Here is a 21,283-nt window from a genome sequence, read left to right as displayed (position 1 = left end):
GTGAGAAAAAGGGGTGACGAAAACATAACATCAAGATGTCATATATAGTCATTGCTTCAAACGGTACAAATCAGTAGTGGATCACAGGTAAATACGACACCCACAGATACACAGACTCTCACCCATTCACATGCACACAGACAGGATCAGACAGAAAATGCAACTTATGAAGGTGTTATGAGTTTTTTTTACAACCTCTGTGCCGTAATGGTTTGTCAATGTGGGGTGATAATAATCAAAATTCACCAGAAGTAGGCTTGGTGAACAGGGCAGATCATCTTGGAATACAGTTAACTTTACAAATGGAAAAACTAGAAGGAAGCAGATGGAAATGTTTCATGGCAAAAATAGAAAAAAAAAAAAAAAAAAAAAAAAAAAAAATATATATATATATATATATATATATATATATATATATATATATATATATATATATATATATATATATATAAAATTATCTTCAGTGCTGGAGTGGTGAAAATGTGGTGAAAATGTTTTCTAATTATAAAAAGAGAGAATTGGTTAAACACTAGCAGGTCATCACAATATCTGGCATGAGCAATTCATATATCCACAACATCAACCACAATTATGAGGAAGAAGTCCTGTTATTGAACAAAAGATGCTTGACTGAGATCAGTCCAGTCCTGCTCATGCGCATAGTGTCTTCAGTCTGCCAGTTCTCCTCTGTAGAGAGCAACGCTGGCTTGATATACCCTGATGTGACATTGTCAGTAGATAATTTCATACTGACTGTACTCATCTGGCTTTTGGTTGTTTGGTGATGTTCACTTCCCACAATGAATAACTAACCAATGCTTTTAACATGCAGTTTTACTCCAGAATCAATATTGCTGTTAAATAGAGGCAGAGCCACTGGATATTACCTTATCATTTATGTTTGTTCCACCCTTGCAATGTGTTTATTACATGACCTCTTAAGGTCACCCTAGATGAGTGCACCCTTCGTCCCTTGCCTTTGCTTGTTCAATAAGGTCTCCAGACAGCTTCAGCAGGAACCATGTTTGTTGGAGAGCTGCTGTGGCTGGACTCCACTTCTGCACCCACCCCTTCATTCTGACTGGGTAAAGAGGGGTGCAGGAGGGAAGAGCCTGTGGAGGCATTGGTACATGGTGGCAAAATCCTTGGTGGTGAGCGTGAATCAGTGCTGCCTGGTCCGCCAGTCATCATGGAGAACTGGTAGGAGCCAGTGGCAGTGGAGTAGTAGAGGTGATATGGTGAGGAGGTGGACTGGAAGGGCCCGTTCTGAGCTTGGGGAGCGTTTGCTGGATAGGGAGGAGGCAGGTAGGTGTGATACCTCCCTGCAGGGGTGGTGGCCATGGCTGTTGCCATGGTGATACCGAGTGCACCATTAGAGACTGGATTGTGGGAGGGGGTGTAGGTAAAGGCAGCTGCAGTAGGAGGATAGTGCACCCGGGGATCAGAAAAACGTGAGTCAGGCAAGGAGGACAGGGAACTAAAAGGCCGTTCTAAGGTCATCCTGGGGTCACCAAAGGCAGTGAGATCAGGACCTGAAAGACAACAAGAATTATATGTTATACCCTAATCACAGTTTTCCTTAGTTGTGTGAGCATGCATAGGTTTGTTACCTGTTAGTCTAGAGGACAGGTCACTGAGAGAAGAGCGACCAGGTGATAGAGAATTAGCTGTTGGGACGGTGGGAGTAGTTATCTGGCCAAGATAGGGATATGATTGATCATAAGACCAAGATGGAGATGACTGCATCTGTCTGGAGTCTGAAAGAGACAAGCAGATAAGAGAAGGAGTGAGAGAGAGGGATTGCAAGAGAAAATAAATTCAGTAATTGATACTTTCGGAGCAGTAAAGCAAAGCTTTTCCTTTTCTTTTGATCACAGTATGTTAACCATTTCAAGAAAAGTTGTTTTCACTAGAGCAGGGATCCTCACATCCGGGCCTCAAGAGCCGGTGTCCTGCAGGTTTTAAATGTGTCCCTGATCCAACACACCTGAATCAAATGGCTGAATTACCTCCTCAGTATGCAGTCAAGTTCTCCAGAGTCCTGCTAATGACTTCTACATTTGACTCATTTGTGTTGAAGCAGAGACACATCTAAAACCTGTAGGACACCAGCTCTCGAGGCCTGGATGTGATAATTGCTACACTAGAGCCTTCCCTGTGCTACTGACACTCAAACTTTATATTATGCCCTTTGAACCCTTTAAAATATTCCATTTGGTTGGAAATCACTTCCAGATAATCTACACCAGTGATCACTGACCCCATTTTAATTAAAAATTACTTAATCTAGTCCTTCCATAAATAATTATTATTCAACAAAAATGTAAATTTAATATTCATTGATGGGGAGGTATCAGCATTGAATGATTAATTTGTCCTGTTTGATAAACCTATTTACATATTGAGCAAGTCAGTAGGTTTGTATCTAACACTTGAACACCAATGGACATCTTTTCCCATCTGTCATCAACCAATGCCCTCATTGCTCTAAATGGTAGTTGCTTCAAACTTATCTCAAAACTGAACATTAACTGAACTAGATATGCACTCCTTTCCCATTCTCAGTGGCTATTTTGCTTTTCATCAATAGAATGCCAAATTTCTTTGATATTTCATAGTCAACAAATTGATGTATGTCTCTCTATTTATATGCTTGTTAAGGCATTATGACAGAGGCCAAGCTGGCTTACAGACATTATAATAACACTATAAATATGAAGGGAACAAAATTATGGTTAGAATTACAAGTAAGCCACACGCTTTTTTCACATGCTGTGAAAACTTAATGTCAACTAATTTCCATTCTGTCATCCTTACATTGTAAAGTATACCTCTCATTTTGAAAAGCTCAAAGCTTTTGTCCATGGCGAAGTACGAAACAAAACAAAACAAAAAAATAAACAGTGCCTGTCTGCCATCAGACTTGGTGAACACATTTAGAAAATGTATAGAAAAAAGACTTCATGAAAAATAAAGGCTCTATATGTATAAGATATAAACTACAATATTTCAGTACATAGTTTCTGTATACTGTTTGAATACAAGATTATTAAAATGAACTGTGCCTTGTGAGAATAGTTCTTAATGATGAAAGAAACTGAAGAATGAGAAATAGGAAAGGAAGCAATAAGTTGGTGGTGGATAATGAAGGTGAGGGTTCATTTGTGTGTGACTTCTGTCATTCATGTTTCCCCCCCTAGAGTCTGAGAAATGACACCGATGACCTACAGAGTTGAAGACAAAAGTGTGTATGTGTGTTGGCGTGTGTAGATTAAGAAGTAGGAATCAAATTGTACATATCAGCCAAAACTTCAGTGAAGGACTTTGAAGTCGTGCCAAGCACTTTTCCCAGCACTTGTGTTTGTGAGTTTGAGGCTCAGTCCCCATGCCAAGCCCTCTCCTTATCATGTTTCTCATAGACAGGCAGAAGTCATAGACAGTCAATTATTTGTAATGAGAGCTTGAGTGTATAGAAGTGCATAGAAACATGTCTGTTGGGTTTTGTAGTTAGCTAATAACTGACTTAGCCATATCAAAACGACATCTGTAGTACAATTCTGACATTAAAGATTGTATGCAATTTCACTGGTTGCATATTTATTAATAATTGGTAGTTATTAACTGTTACAATCATGACAAATAAGCTAGGGGCTGTTATGCTATATATAATCATTAAGGACGAAAGTTTGTAGACTTTGTAATCAATCATGTATCTGTTGATTTTATTATTTGCATAAACTGATGCCAGTGGAAAATGAATTATTTGAGAGGCCAAAGACTTTTTTTTTTTTTTTTTTAATGCAATGCATTTAGGGCATGAAAAGCTTAAGAAATCCATTAATAAAGTGGAAACAGCCAATAAAATAAAATATTAAAAATGGAATCATCCTGGTTTTTGTGCACCGAGGTGATAGCGGATGCGCTTGCATCAGCTTTTGAAGAATGGTGGAGCTGTACAAATCACTGGTTTGGTAAAGTGGGCACCAGCCATCCTCAGTCTCCCATAATTTGTTTGCCCACATGGGACTTATTTTCAGCTACAAACCTAGAGAATTATTTATGAAAATAAATAATTTGGCACTTATTGACTGCGGCCTCTGCTTTTTTAAATTTATTTGCCACAGTTCCAAGAGTTACATCCATACCAACCACCCTTCAACTATACAGTGAATGAAAGGTCTTAAAAACACAAAAATTTAAAATATGATGCCTATTCAATATTTCAGAAGTTGTTGGTAATCCCTGTAAGTATATAAATGAGTTACTTTCCCAACTTATGTAAGTCTGTTTTCAGGCAAGAAGTTACTGTTAATTCTTACCATTAAGATAATGCCTGAATATGTATGTATATTTTACTGTTAAAAAAAACAAAACAAACAAAAAAAGAGTCTGTCTGGAGCCTATCCCAGCTGTCATGGGGCTGTACAGGCTGCCAGCCTGGGGAGAACATGCAAACTCCACACAGTAAGGCTCTGGCCAAGGTGGAATAGAACCCGGGACCTTCTTACTATGAAGCAACAGTGCCACCATGCTGCCCTGCATATGGATGTTTTCTTGTAAAACAAAGAATGTTGCATGACATTTTAAATTATCAAAAATAAGCAAACCATAGCAGTATATAACTCAGTAAATATGAAAACGCATTTTATGCTACTGCAAGTTGCGGTACTTAATTTGCCATTAGTCGTGAACTGGTGGACGAAGTTTTTCAGCAACAGAGAGAAAATTAATTTATTGAGTTTTTTATGGAGTATATAATTTTGGATTTCATTGGTGAAACTTTTTCCCGCCTCTCTGGCACCAGCCTGTCTTTCTCTGGTGACCACCCTTCACAGTCTGCAGTCTTAATTATGACATAATTTACTATTCACTTACTATTACTATTCCCAAACCAAAAAAACCAAAAAACAAAAAAAAAAAAAACCAAAAAAAAAAAAGGAAGAAGCTGAGGGATACCTATTGCTGGAAAATGATAAAGGAGAAGGAAAGGAGCAGAAGTGGTGCCCCATCCACAACAAAGTGGTTATGGCACCACTTTTGGCAGTCCCATAACCAATTTGTCTTTAAAACCCACTGCAGTCAAGAAGATCATATAGAATATATTTATGCCAACTCCATGCCAAAGTAGGGCATAGCTGACAAGGCTGTAAGTTTTAATAAACTCATAATCTTGATAGATCTCCCTTTATAATTGATATTATAAATGCAATGTCTTTTTAAAAAGTTCATACACTTGTTTGTATATTATCCCTACATGCAGACACGCACAAAACACCAGTTTAAAAGTGGCTGGCAAGGCTATGAAGGGAGCTAAACCCTGATTTCAGTATTTTTTATTTTTTTTAATGAGATAAATGAGTTTTAAAGAATGCAGGATGGGAGTCTGCCGCTATTCGAAGAAGGAGAGCCTCAGGTTATGAAATCACGGATAGAGTTAAAGCCCTTCTTGAAAAATGTTTCTTTGAAAAGAAAGAGACAAATGGAGGTTTTTCTTTTTCTGGTTTCCTTTTTATTTATTTATTTATTTTTTCTTAATTTCTTGTCAATTAGTCTGTTTTGGAGAATAGCTATGAAAAAATCAGTAAGTGACTTAATTTTTGAAGATGTGGTGTTATATATTATAAAATGCATGACCATGAAAATAATATTGACCCAGATAGTAATTTATTAGATGAAACTAGTAACTGCAAATATTATACAAATGAACAACTGAATTATTCAGTGGATTTGGATAATTTTTCACTTATTCATTTCAATTGTAGAAGTCTTCATGCAAATTTTGATAAGATCAGTGAATATTTGAAAACATTTAGAAGCCACTTTCAAGTAATTGCATTGTCTGAAACTTGGTTAAATGACAAATCTATAGATTTTGGTATGGAGGGGTACAGTTTGTTTTATACTAATCGAGTAAAAAAATAAAGGTGGAGGTATTGCAATTTATGTTAAAAGTTCCTTGAGATGTAAAAAATTAGAAAGTATGTTGATTGCCTTGGATGATGTAATGGAATGTGTTTTTGTTGAAACTGAGATGGAAAAAACAAGTAACATTATTGTAGCTTGTACATATAGAACACCAGGCTCTAATATAGAATATTTTAGAGAAAGATTTGAAAATATCTTGGCTGGATTAAATAATAGGAGAACCTGGTTAATATGTGGAGATTTCAATATTGATTTATTAAAACAAGGACAGCACAAAATGACAACAGACTTTGTAGATGCAATGTACAGTAGAACCTTATATCCAGTGATTACTCAACCAACCAGAATTACTAGTATTAGTGCTACTTTAATTGACACTATTTTTACTAATGAAATTGGAAAGGTTGTCTATAGTGGGGTCCTTCTAAGTGATATAAGTGATCACTTACCTATATTTATAAAATTTAAAAAATGAAGAAAGATGATGAAACAAAGTGTATTAGAATTAGATCAGAAGATGCAATAATGAAATTTCGTAATGACTTGTTAAAGGAAAACTGGAATGGGGTATATGTGGGGGATGTGAATGCAGCTTATGAAACCTTCTTACAAATATACAAATCATTATATGATAAGAATTGTCCAATATTAGTGTGTCGAAAAAATAAAAATGGCATTGTAAAACCGTGGATGACCAAGGGATTTTTAAAATCTTGTAAGAAGAAAAATAAGTTGTATAGAGATTTTGTTAGATTCCAACTAAACCTAAAGAAATGAAATACAAGATATATAAAAACAAGCTAACAACTTTAATACGACAAGCTAAGAAAAAATATTATAATTTAAAGTTGAGAAATAATAGTGGTGACATGAAAAAAACATGGAAAATATTAAATAGCATTGTAAAACCTAACTATACTCATTGTCCTGAAAATATTTGTATTAAGGGAGAAACCACATTGACTGAAAAAAATAAGGTGGCAAACGAATTTAATTCCTTTTTTGTAAATAAAGGACCAGATCTGACTTCTTCCATTAAGATGAATGATAAAAGAGGTGGAAATGTACAGTATGGCAGCAGAATTTTACAGTCAGTGTTTCTAGGAGATATAAGTGAAAATGAAATTCTAACTATAGTAAGGAAAAGTAAAACTAAAACATCTGTTGATAGTGATGGGATTGATATGATGATTATTAAAAAATATATATATATAATATATTACATATATTTGTAATTTGTCTGTCCAAAGTGGCAAATTTCCAGAGAAAATGAAATTAGCAAAAGTAATTCCAGTATTCAAAAATGGCGATAGACAAAGTTGTGACAATTATAGACCAATTTCTGTGCTCCCCCAATTTTCTAAAGTGCTTGAAAAATGGTTTGTTCAGAAGTTAGATAATTATATCGAAAAAAATAATTTGCTGAGTGAGAGTCAGTATGGGTTTAGGTCAAAAAAATCAACATCCCTCACATTATTAGAATTAAATGAAATTACAACAGCAATAGAAAGGAAACAATATACAGTGGGGATATTTATTGACTTAAAAAAAGCATTCGATACCATTGACCACACATTATTACTTTCCAAATTACAGGATTATGGGATAAAAGGCATAGTTCATAATTGGCTAAGTAGTTATTTGACTAATCGGAAACAATTTGTACAGCTAGGAAATGAAAAATCAGATCTTCAAAAAATAAAATGTTGAGTCCCCCAAGGTTCAGTGTTAGGACCAAAGATTTTTATTTTGTATATTAATGACATTTGTGAGGTGTCTAAAATGTTACACTTCATTTTGTTCGCAGATGACACAAATTAATTTTGTTCTGGGAATGAATTAAAAAACATCATGGACCATATGGTTTGTGAGATGTCTAAACTTAATGAGTGGTTTAATTGCAATAAATTATTGATAAACTGGAAAAAAACAAAATTTATGATTTTTAGTAGCAAAACAATAGTTGATTTTAATACAATGACTATAGATGACAATCTAGTGGAACGAGTAAATGAAGTTAAATTTTTAGGAGTTGTTTTGGATCATAAACTTAATTGGAAATCTCATTTAAAACACATAAAATAAAAAAAACTATGTAAAAGTATTGGACTTCTAAACAAAGTAAAAAACATTTTAGAACTGTTAACACTTCGGACATTATATTATTCATTTGTCATTCCATATTTGACTTATTGTACAGAGGTGCGGGGCAACACATATAAAACTAACATCAAGAGAACATACTAACAAATTGTTTATTCAATCAAATATTTTAAAATTAAGAGATTTGGTTAATTTAAAGATTTTATTAGTTATGTTTAAAGCCAGAAAAAGGCTATTGCCAATTAATTTACAAAAGTTTTTTGTTTTAAATTTAAGTGATAGAAACAATAGAAGGAAGCATGATTTTATAAGTAAATCCGTGCTTACTACTTTAAAACAAATGTGCATTTCTGTTTATGGAGTAAAATTATGGAACAGTTTGGATGATGAACTAAAAAAATGTTCTACAATAAATCAATTCGAAAGACTTTATAAGGAAAAAATTATTAAATCTTATGCAATTCTAAGTGAGTAATGAAGAGTATGATAATTGTTTGCAACTTATATTATTGATTTAAAGTATACGGCCATGTAAAAAAACATTTTTTGGAATTATTGAGAAAGGGGCAAGTCTTCACAAGAATTTTTCTTCTTCGTGCTCCCTTTTCACTCATGTATAGCAAGTGCTGTAATAGAATGTTTGATGTAATGGTTTAATTGAGTGAATAAACTGAAATTGAACTGAATTGAACTGAAATTTTTTGGATTTTATGTTACAATTTATAGGCTTCTTTTTCTTTTTCTCCTTGGATGTTTGATGCTTAATAATAGGAATTTTATTAAAAATATTTTACATTCATCAAATGCATCAATTTCAAAGAAATTAAAACCTAGAATTTATAGTTTGTCTAATGCTTCATTTGAAGTTTTTTGCCATCATCTAGACTCATTTTACCCAAGATACTTTTGCAACCTTTAATCAAGTAATGCACAAGAGAGACATTTTTTGACAGTTAAAGTTTTTTTCAGTAAAATTAAAATAGTGTGATTTTTGTAGGCCAGCAAATGATACAGGTCAGGCAGAAAAATGTTTTGCAACCATCTCAAATGTAAGACGCAGTTTTACATGCACTTTAGAATGTTTGTTTAAACACGATTAAGAACAAATTACAGTGTTAATTCAAATAGAGTAATTTTTGAGAAAAAAACACATACTCTTAAAATCATATGCAATCAGTGCTCTCTCTCTCTCTCTCTGGACTTTTGTTTAGTTGCCAGTTGCCATGCAGCCCAGTTAAGTCTGAGCACCTTCTACACAGAAGTAATTGGTGAAAGTTTCCCTCACATTGATGGCTTCCCTACCTGCATTGTTCCTTACTCTCCTAATGCTCCGGAGAGCAGAAGTCTCTTCTTCTTCTTCATCTTATGAAAACATAGATGAGGCTTTAGTTCTTCTCCTCTGCACTCACCTCTGTTGGTATTGTGTAAAATGCAGGTTACCTTCACAACTTCACAGTAGATTCCCCACTGTGCAGGCAGAATGCCAAATGTGTCCTCAATTATCAACCTTGGCCTTGACAGCCTGCAACTGAAGGCCCCTTTTCCCTGGATTCACGAAAAAGGTCTCATTAAGTCACATTGGAGGGGGAAGGCTTTATCTGCTACAAAGACATAAGGCATGAGTCCATAATGTTCTGCTCCTGGCAACGTAGTGTTCTCTAGCAGATCTAGTCTTGCCCAAATGCACTGTTTGAGTCACTCCATCACCAACTAACTGGCAACTTAACCACCAACATCTATTATGCTGAAGCAATGTTTTGCATCCACAACTACTGAAAGGACAATAGAAAATGTCCCTTTGTAATTGTGCAAAAGTGACCCAGACACATCGGGCACCTGAATCACCATGTTTCCCATTAATAGAGCTCACACAGTTTGGGAAGTTCCAGTGATGGAGAAATTCAGCAGCAAAATACTTCCCGTCTTTGGTGGGGACTGGCATATCTTCAGTCACCAGGGAATCCAAAATGGCCAGTGTTAGGTCTTTAGCTATGTTTCCCACTGCACTGTGTCGGTAGCTGTAGGGAACAGAATAAATCCCTGTAGCAAGATAACTGTCAAAATACTAGAAAACATGGACCATATATTCTTAATATTTAAAAATGGGAAATCACTAAATCAAGTTACCATTTTAATAAAGTAACAACTTCAAACAAGTGGTGAGACACTTTGACTCATGCTAAGTACCTCAGTACTCACTTATGAGTCTTAAAGACACTCAACTTAGGGACAAATTAAACTTATGCACACTGGAAAACAGAACACACTTTTATTTATTTACAAATCAAATTTAAAATCAAAAACCTGTAATTCACATAGTACTACTATTAGTGGAACAAGCAGTCTCTTTATTAATAATGAATGTAGATCCACAAAGACCTAGATATAGAAAAGCCTTCAAAAATATTAACCATCAATGCCGCTGTCTGTGGTAATGAGGAAACAGCAGTGGAAAGAGCATACTTTTTATCTGTATTCCCACTGTAAATAATAGTAATACTGTAAAATTAAGCTAAATAAAGTGTTTTTTTGTTGTTGGTTTATTTATTTATTTTTTAGCTTTTCTTGCTGACTAAGAAAGGGTGAAAAGGTTCTCCAAAAAGCCATAGCATAGTTCCCACACTTTATTACCTTTACCTCACCTCAAGCAAATCCAGATTCATTCACCCGGTGAGATGGTTTGTCAGCATGTTTTGACCATCCATATTGTGGTCCCATTTTTAGCAGGAGTTCCTCAAACTCTATACACAACCTGTAGTGCTGCTCAAAGTGTATTTTATTCAGTCTGAGCTCTTGAAGCAGTTGGCATTTTCCCTGTTATAGTGACCTTGAAGATGTTATTTTAAATACAAGAGGACAACAAGGTCAGCTAGGTCTTGGCAGTGCATAGTTTTGAGTAACCTGCCATCTACTACTTGTTTCAAAAATTGAAGTGAAAAACGTGTAAGAGGGAGTTAAAAGTTAAGAAGAATTTAAAACCTACACAGAATTACCTTTTTAGACTATAAAACATAAACATGCAATTAATTTTTAAAAATTACATAACACTAACAAATCAGCATCCATGAACTTTAATAACATCTCCATGAATTGCCACCTTATCGTAGTGAAGGGGTTTGTGTGTCCCATCCCAGGAGCTGTGCTACCTGGGGGCTCTGCCCCCTGGTAGGGTTTCCCGTGGCAAATTGGTTTTGGGTGAGGGGTCAGACAAAGAGCATTTCCAACGGCCCCTATGGAAGATAAACCAAGGGAACCATGGTGGCTGGACAAAATGCAGAGATCCACAGCTCAGGTGGGGGAATCTGTCCACAGGACAACTATTAGTCGTGCAATGCACAAATGTGGTCTTTATGGAAGAGCGGCAAGAAGAAAGCCATTGTTAAAAGAAAACCAGAAAAAGTCCCATTTGCAGTTTGCCAGAAGCCATGTTGGGGACACAGCAAACATGTGGAACAAGGTGCTTTGGTCAGATGAGACCAAAATTGAACCTTTTGGCCAAAATGCAAAATCCTATGTGTGGCAGAGAGTTAACACTGCACATCACTCTGAACACACCATCCCCACTGTCAAATATGGTGGTGGCAGCATCATGCTCTGGGGCTGCTTCTCTTCAGCAGGGACAGGGAAGTTGGGCAGGGTTGATGGGAAGATGGATGGAGCCAAATACAGGGCAATCTTGGAAGAAAACCTGTTGAAGTCTGCAAAAGACTTGAGACTGGGGCGGAGGCTCACCTTCCAGCAGGACAACGATCCTAAACATAAAGCCAGGGCTACAATGGAATGGTTTAAAACAAAACATATTCATGTGTTAGAACGGCCCAGTCAAAGTCCAGATCTAAACCCAATCGAGAATTTGTGGCAAGATCTGAAAACTGCTGTTCACAAACGCTCTCCATCTAATCTGACTGAGCTTGAGCTGTTCTGCAAAGAAGAATGGGCAAAAATTTCAGTCACTAGATGTGCAAAGCTGATGGAGACATACCCTAAAAGACTTGCAGCTGTAATTGCTGCATTTGTTGCTAATGTTCAACATATTGAAGCCAGTGGCCAGATGGGCTACGGCAGCCAAATACCTCACTGGGTGACATTCTTGCTATTTAAGTATAGAAAACTGAATCTACAATTTTACAAGAGAAGATTAGAAAAATGTCGCTTGTTCTGACGAGTCTCAATTTCTGCTGTGACAGTGTCAGAATTTGGCATAAGCAACATGAAAGCATGGGTCCTACCTAGTATCATATCATCATATGGAAAAAAATTGAGGAATGCTTTCAACACCTTGCTGCATCTGTGCCATGAAGATTTAAGGCAGTTTTCAAAGCAAAAGGGGATCCAACCTAGTATGCAATGAAGTGACCAGTGAGTGTATATCCACCTGCATCCAGTGGTATTCTGCATCCAGTGTTCCAGAGGTTAAGCATTGAGGCTTTATCCTCTGGAATTGTTTCCAATCATTTAGAAATGGTATTGGCTGGGTTAGAATGGTTTCCAGACTGGAATTAATGGGAGTCTTGGGGATGGTAGTTCTGTGACTTTATCTGCCAGGTATGTTCCACTAGGCATGTGAATACTTATTTATGCATTCAGCTGTATCAGTCTTAGTAGAGGGTAACCTTTCACACAGTGAGGATACGTCTTGAGTGTTTTGTCCATCTTTAAACTTTCTCTCTAGTGTTTCCCTGCTGTAACAATAGGTAGCGCAGGCTCACTGATGGAATGCTATAGAAATACAACATTCAGACTGACAACAGAAGTAGGATCCAGCTTGATTAAATGAGCAGTTTGTACTAGCTTTTACCTTTATACGTTACCAACCATTTTTCATCATTAATCTTTTTTGCAAACTACTTGCCACACAGTGATCCTTGGACCCTGACACAACTGTCCACTTTTGTAGTCTTGAGTAGAAAGCACCAGCTGTTTGAAGCTCAAAAGACTGGAAAACTAATGGGGAACACAGTCCATAAGAACTTTGAAAGATGAAGAAAAGACATTTCAGCAGAGAGTTTGTACCACCTCATCTCTTCTGAGGTTCTGTATTGTTAAAGGCTCTGATCATATTACAATGAATGCCTTATGTATGTTTTGTTTGGCTGCTTTACGCAACTCCCATTTTAAATACTGTTTATATCTTTTTGACATGTTAGAAAGGGTGTACATTCTGTACTCAGTAGTTCATAAACTTTCATTTGATATCTACTCTGTGTGTTTTACTTTTGTCTGTAAGGGGTTTGGCTGCAGAGAGAACATAGATTGTTATCAAGTGCATATGAACACCTGTGTGTACTAAACAGTGATGGCATAGTTACCTCGATCTGATTTCTGATTACTCCTTTAAAAAGAACTTGGTTACTTTATTGATTACTTAATTTTGGAAGTAACTAAGTTAGATTACAAGTTACTTTTTTGGATACATTCAACAGCTGTCGGTGTTGTGCCAAAAAGTGACTGTCTGCCAAAACGTGATTTCTGCTATTTGCCAAAAGTGATCGTCTGTTTTTAAACTCTTGTAAATGACCTTTTTGACCCAATCTGTGAAATATATGTCAAACATATCTCTCATAAATGATATCAAGTAATTTTAAGTGGGAAATAGTATTTCTATCACAAGGTAACAGCTACAATCAGTTTTTGGCAACGGAACTTTTATATATTTGTTTTTATTAATGTAAAAACTGTCACTGACATTAAAAATGTCTTTTAAACATAAATCTGGCTCAGAAGGCTGCAGAAATTGCAACAAATTTAACATCAAAGATATTGTAAGTGGTCAAAAAGCACTGGATTGATTATAATGTAGGTACAATAACAGACTCCTAAAGATTCTTGCAACAGGTTATTTCTTCATTTTATATATAAGCTTTTCATAAATCATGTTGACTGCACTCTATTTACCAATATAAGCAAAAACACATTAAACCACATAAGACATCAGAAATCACTTTATGGCACAACACTGGCAGCACCCCACATCGCCTCAACATAAAAATGACAACCATGAAACGAGGGCGAGTCAGCCATGTTTAAGGGCAGCATTTCCTCTACTACATATTGTCCGCCCAACTTCTTCAACTCTCCCCCACTTACTGGTTTTGCATCAAAGTCCAGCTTTTGTTGTTTGGGTACTGGGGCTCCGGCATTAGTTTCAGCTCTCTGCTTTCCAAAACCTGGTGGACTTGCTCTGTAAGTTTGACTGAGCCTTGCTGCAACTCCAAATGTTTCATCAACTTCGATGTTGTCTTTTTGAAGCTAGATAGCACTTTGTCGCAGCACAGAGTGTCCAACTAACCTTGACACTGTTATCCTGACACAAACTCAAAATAGTGCCTGTATTTCCAGCTAGAAAATGTGCATCTCTCTCCTTCACTTCATTGTTTACGTTTGAGTCACTGTGTGCTATTATTGTCCTCATGCTGAAAACAGGACTTAATTGTTGCATAGACCAGATGTCACTTCCTGAGATGCAAGAAGAAAGCAAAAATATATCTTTGTACTAAGGAAAATGACAAAATTAGTAATGCAGTGACTTGGATAAGTAACTTTAATCTGATTACTGGACTGCAAATAGTAACACATAAGATTCCTTGTTACAGAAAATAGTGGTCAGATTAGAGTACCGCCTTACTAAGCAATGCATTACTGACATCACTGGTAATAAGCTGACATTTTAAATGTAACAGAGCTAGAGCTGTGTACATAATTTAGTACTCACAGCATGGCAAAATTAGAGAAGTGAAAGAAACAAAGAGAAATATTAAATGAGAAATGAAAGCTTGGTAGGGGGTAGTGAGGGGGGAGAGGGTGCTAAGAGGAAAGGAGTGTAAAGATCAGGAGAAAGGAAAAGTCAACTGCTGAATGGCCTAAGAACTGTTTTCTGTTGATATTTTCATTTTCACAGGGATCAGAAAAACAGAAAGTAGGAAGCACTGAGAGATCACCTCTCTTGTTTCTCTTTCAGTCAGTGTACAACTACCTCTTCTGCTATTCTACATCTCTGCTCATTGTCACGTTAAAGAAGACAGACCTCAGTTTGTACATTGACAGCTTGAAAAAGACTAAGAAATATCACCTCAAACTGTTAATAGAAAACAATCATACCCCACACTCACATTAGCTCCAAAATCTCCAAAAGTAGTTTTAAAGGTACGCTGCTCAAAAAAATAAAGGGAACACTCAAATAACACATCCTAGATCTGAATTAATGAAATATTCTCATTGAATACTTTGTTCTATACAAAGTTTAATGTGCTGACAACAAAATCACACAAAAATCATCAATGGAAATCAAATTTATTAACCAATGGAGGCCTGGATTTGGAGTCACACACAAGATTAAAGTGTAAAAACACACTATAGGCTAATCCAACTTTTGATGTAATGTCCTTAAAACAAGTCAAAATGAATCTCAGTATTGTGTGTGGCCTCCACGTGCCTGTATGACATCCCTACAATGCCTGGGCGTGCTCCTGATGAGGTGGCGGATGGTCTCCTGAGGGATCTCCTCCCAGACCTGGACAAAAACATCCACCAACTCCTGGACAGTCTGTGGTGCAATGTGACGTTGGTGGATGGAGCGAGACATGATGTCCAAGATGTGCTCAATCAGATTCAGGTCTGGGAAACGGGTGGGCCAGTCCATAGCTTCAATGCCTTCATCTTGCAGGAACTGCTGACACTCCAGCCACATGAGGTCTAGCATTGTCCTGCATTAGGAGGAACCCAAGGCCAACTGCACCAGCATGTGGTCTCACAAGGGGTCTGAGGATCTCATCTTGGTACCTAATGGCAGTCATGCTACCTCTGGCGAATACACAGAGGGCTGTGCGGCCCTCCAAAGAAATGCCACCCCACACCATTACTGACCCACTGCCAAACCGGTCATGCTGAAGGATGTTGCAGGCAGCAGATCGCTCTCCACGGCGTCTCCAGACTCTGTCACGTCTGTCACATGTGCTCAGTGTAAACCTGCTTTCATTTGTGAAGACCACAGGGCACCAGTGGCGAATTTGCCAATCCTGGCAAATGCCAAGTGTCCTGCACAGTGTTTGGCTGTGAGCACAACCCCCATCTGTGGACGTCGGGCCCTCATACCATCCTCATGGAGTTGGTTTCTAACCGTTTGTGCAGACACATGCACATTTGTGGCCTGCTGGAGGTCATTTTGCAGGGCTCTGGCAGTGCTCCTCCTGTTCCTCCTTGCACAAAGGCAGAGGTAGCAGTCCTGCTGCTGGGTTCTTGCCCTTCTACGGCCTCCTCCACGTCTCCTGGTGTACTGGCCTGTCTCCTGGTAGCGCCTCCAGCCTCTGGACACTACGCTGACAGACACAGCAAACCTTCTTACCACAGCTCGCATTGATGTGCCATCATGGATGAGCTGCACTACCTGAGCCACTTGTGTGGGTTGTAGAGTCCATCTCATGCTACCACGAGTGTGAAAGCACCACCAACATTCAAAAGTGACCAAAACATCAGCCAGAAAGCATAGGTACTGAGAAGTGGTCTGCGGTCCCCACCTGCAGAACCACTCCTTTATTGAGTGTGTCTTGCTAATTGCCAGTAATTTCCACCTGTTGTCTATTCCATTTGCACAACAGCATGTGAAATTGATTGTCAATCAGTGTTGCTTCCTAAGTGGACAGTTTGATTTCACAGAAGTTTGATTTACTTGGAGTTATATTGTGTTGTTTAAGTGTTCCCTTTATTTTTTTGAGCAGTGTGGTAAGAATGCCCTGAGATGAGAAGGCTAAGGAATATACTAAATTACAAATAACAAATTAATGTTTTGTCCCTACTTTGGCTTTTTTGGCTTTGTTATCTGGAATTTTGCTCTCACACTTTCAAAAGAAGCAGCTTTACCTTCTAACATATTTTTAAACTGCACCAAAAAAAAAAGTTAAATTGATGTACTTCTTCCAAAATTTTAACTAGAGGGGACCTTTAAGCTATGAAATTATGAAATATATGGAAGCTGCCATATGCAAGCAGTGGCTCTTTTTCTTTTAAGTTTGGGACAGTTATATATGTGCACTTTATAATATCCGTTTTCTCACAGTAGCACTTCCTGCCAGCTGACTCTCATTTCCTGCTTATGACGTTGTGTACTCACTCACTCACTTACTCACTCACTCACTCACTCACTCACATAAGTTGAAACTCAGCACACATGTAGAAACATTCAGCGTCACTACCACTGAAGACAGGGAGGAACAAATACTGTCTTTTGGTACCAGATAGACTATCCACGGCAACCGCAACACACAGATTCCTATATGCACACACAAAGACACATATAGACAGAGACCATCATGGAGCTCACTAAAACACACACACACACACACACACACACACACACACACACACACACACACACACACACACACACACACACACACACACTTAAAATGCCTGTTAGTACTCGAGTGTAGTTAAATTGGCAAGCTGTCCTTCCCCTCCTTTCAGAAAATTAATAAACAGCTTTTGCAAACTGTAAAACTAGTTGTTTAAGGGAACTTTGTAGTAGCTGTTCACTCATAGTTTAAATCATATGCATATGTTCTCAGCACTGCTGAACTTTTAAACCTCAGTGGAAGGGAGAAATAGTCAGCATTTTTACTTATTCTTTTAAGGGAATACATTTTTGAGCATGTGACTGCAACCTAACAAACCAGTATGTTCTGACTATTACAAACACAAATTAATAATTTACTTCAATAAACACGTCATAAAAAGAAAACACTGGCATGTTGTCTCTACATAGGATGTGAAGACATCCTCTCCAAGAACAATGTTGGTAAAATTTATCTTCTTAGCTTTCTCTTCTCTTAACAATGACCATGCACAACTGTTTGCCAGTTCACTGCTGGATTTCAATGTGTTCTGTCTTATGCAATTAACTGTTTCAATACAACCTGTATTTATACAGTCCCCTGTAGATTGTATCTGTACAGTGATATAGAAACTCCCTTATTACTCAGTTACAACTTAATATTGTAACCCTAACCAAGAATTGCAAATTTCTCTCTTTAATCTAGCTTAAACAACTCTTTCCCATATCTTCACGGTATGGCTTATCAATTTTATCCCTCTTGTAGACCAGGGTTCTAGCCCGAAAAAACTGAACTGCTTGCTAGTGCTAGGGCTATGCCTGCTTGTAAACTGTAGTGATAGCAATTGGCTCCGATAGCTAACAGCTGAAATTCTCAGCCTGGCGTTGCACTGGGCAATCAAACACTAGCTAGAACCCTGCTGTAGATACTTTGCACATTACCTTTGTTCTTAAAAATCAGTTCCAGTACACTTGTTCTCCATTCCTCAGGCATCCCCTCTCTCTCCAGGATTGTGTTAAACAATCTGGTTAAAAAGTCCACTTCCATGTCTCTTAAACATAATTCACAAAATTGCACATTGAGTTTTATTTAGTAGTAGATCTTTCAGCCACCAGTGTCAGCACTGATCACCCTGCTGTGACAAGAGCCTGGTTTTGGGAGGCCAACTTCAGTGTTTGACTATAATCCTTGTTATTTTGTTAATCAGAACCTGCTATGAACCGCTAATAGAAATGGATATGAAAAGGGAGGTGGTTATCCAGCAGTATGACATGCAGCATCATAAGCCTGGATCCGGTTGAAAAAACAATTACTGTAGCCTTCAAGGCTATAAAAATTGGAAAAGTTGGATGATTGTTGTGGTTTGGGTCTCAAATGAAAGTAGCATCAGTTAATGAAAATGGTGATGTATGTACAGTTTTACAGTTTTGCACAGGTAGGAAGATGACTGAAGCTAATTAGACATAAATGTCTCTTACCAGGAGTTAGCTGAGTGTGTGTGGAGCTGGAGAAAGTGGCAGAGTTGAGAGCTGCAGGTTGGCGGCTATTGGCTGAAGACTGATGGTGATGGTGATGAGGAGGTGTCACCCTCATGGAGCTCCTTCTCAGCTGTTCCAGCTCTGTTAGCCTCTCAGAGAAAGCTAGAGAGCCCGGTTTGACCTCGTCCATCTTCTGACGATGACCTGATAGAAAAAGTTGAGAGGAAATCTTTAGGACTGTTGGTGGTCAAAATTTCAAGCATCGCTTTTTAGCTCAAAATTCTTGCAAATTTATCTTATTTATCAGTAGAGCACCTTCTGCTTGTAATTCGACTTATTAATTATAGGGGTTACAGTTACACTTAAGACAGTGCTCTTACACTTATATGGTTATTGTATTTAGAAATCTAGTGATGGGCAACACATAGGGGTCTGGCTGTGTATCTGTGGTGGTCAGTCATGTTGTTTGTGTGGCTGGCTGCACTTCAAAGCTCTGACACTCAGCTCCACTTACAGGCACTTCCTCCTAACAGGGGAAGTGTGCATGTGTGGACAGACAGAAGTCTGTGTGGGGGAGTTATAAACAAGTGATGGCTATTCACAGTTGAACAGATTTGACAGAAGTATTGTCCTTTTGTCACCTCTTATTATGCCTGAGTCTTTTGACCAGTGTGATTTTGTTAACTTCAGTTCCATCGAACATGAACAAGTGTTATTTTCATGACACATATTAGTGTTCACTAGAAAAACCACATCTGCCTCCATTCTTCTTCCATTCTTAAGCCTAAAAAAATCCCCATGTTTCATCACACTCAGTGGGAGAGGAACTCGGTGTTGCATCAGGTTCCTCTTATTGACTCACTCAACTGAAAGTTTATCTGCAGAGATGAGAAGCAACTCTTCATTGTGTATATAATTGATAAAAATAAATAAAAATTTAAGTGATTAAATAACTACTTTAAACAAGAAATATGGTACTACGAGATTCTTTATAATATTGTGTCAGCAAAAAATATATTACAGTTAAAATTACATGCTAGCCATGGATGGACAAACTGAGATTTATGAGATTTATTACTTAGTGGTTCAACCAACTATATTATTATTACTTATTATTGGTATGTAATGTTTCCTTGAAAAAATAAAACTTTTTCAATGGGCATAAATCTGTTTCAGACTGAAGAAGGGCATGTTGGCCCAAAACGTCACATTTTAAAGGTCTGTTTAGATTAAAATCTTTTCCAGGAGCGTTCTGTTGTGCAGAGTTCTTTGTTTCTCATAAATCAGTTTCAAGCACATGTAATATTAACATACCTGTTTTGTGAGTAAAGAGCAATGCTGTTGATTAGAACTGAATCATCTTTGTAAAATTTAGTTGTACTCAACTGTGTGACATTTCTGTGATAACTGTGTGCCAATTTTGATTAGTATTACTTCTGAGGAGGATCTGAAATGCTGAAGGAGTATAATATACAGTTGTGATCAGAAATTTACATACATTCATCATTGGTAGGAACGTCATGGTACTTTTGGGCTTGTACAGCATTTATATCGCTGAGAGGGTGCTGACTAAGGAATAACCCCCTGGTCAAAATTGATACCTTCAAGCTTGACTAAAATTTGCAGGTGCCCACATGGACAAGCCTTCTGGAGAAAAGTTTTAGAGTCAGACAAGACAAAGATTGAGCTATTTGGTCATAATGACAAGCGGTATCTTTGGAGGAGTAAAGGTAAGGCTTCTAACCCTGTACTGTACTGTACCATCTGTCAAGCATCATGCACTGGGGCTATTTTCCTGCCAGTGCTCCTTGTACATGGCACAAATAATTGGATGAAATAATCAAGAAGGACGGCCTCCAAATTATTCTCCTTCACATCAAATCAAGAGCTAGATATTTGAAACTTGTACAGAGCTGGGTGTTTAAATAGCACAGTGATCCCAAAAACACATTAAAATTGGTTTTGGAATGAATAAAGCAGGCTGAAATTAACTTTCTGGAATGCTCTTCCCAAAGCCCCAATCTCAGTCCTATTCAAATTTGTGGACTACACTCACAAGCCAGGTCGGTGCCAGGAAACCAACCAATATAGCTGAACTATACCAGCTCTGCCAAGAAGTGGAATTATGCCAGAAAGTTGTTGATGGCTATCAAAAGCATCTGGTCAGGCATAGCAAGATTGTGTTCCTCCCATCTTTGCTACCAAAACAGCCATAACCTTTTGAGACATGGGGCTCCACTAGACCCCTGAAGGCATGCCGTAGTATCTGGCAGCAACATGGATTTTACTTGTTTGTCCAGCACATCCAACAGATGCTCAGTTGAATTGAGATCTGGGGAATTGGAAACCACGTCAGTGACTCAAATTTACTGTTGTGCTCTTTAAACCATTCCTGAGCAATTTTTCCTTTGTGGCAAGAATAATTATTCTGCTGAAAGAGGCCACAGCCAG

At 37.6% G+C, this 21,283-nt stretch overlaps 1 protein-coding gene across 1 annotated transcript in view; it reads right to left on the bottom strand.

Annotated features, from left to right (window-relative positions):
* Window positions 1-471: 471 nt before the first annotated feature.
* The window catches only part of runx1 (RUNX family transcription factor 1), a 37,760-nt gene continuing 16,948 nt past the window's right edge, over window positions 472-21,283 (bottom strand). The window contains exons 6-8 of the mRNA XM_030724531.1: window positions 18,833-19,036; window positions 1,611-1,757; window positions 472-1,532 (exon numbers count right to left, since the gene is read on the bottom strand). Of these exons, the coding sequence (XP_030580391.1) occupies window positions 988-1,532; window positions 1,611-1,757; window positions 18,833-19,036 (896 nt within the window). The 3' untranslated portion in view covers window positions 472-987. The remainder of the gene's footprint in view (window positions 1,533-1,610; window positions 1,758-18,832; window positions 19,037-21,283) is intronic.

This window comes from Archocentrus centrarchus, unplaced genomic scaffold (genome assembly GCF_007364275.1).
Source record: "Archocentrus centrarchus isolate MPI-CPG fArcCen1 unplaced genomic scaffold, fArcCen1 scaffold_37_ctg1, whole genome shotgun sequence".
Taxonomy (NCBI): domain Eukaryota; kingdom Metazoa; phylum Chordata; class Actinopteri; order Cichliformes; family Cichlidae; genus Archocentrus; species Archocentrus centrarchus.
The sequence above is the reverse complement of the archived record's forward strand: the minus strand, read 5'-3'. Positions and strand labels throughout refer to the sequence as shown.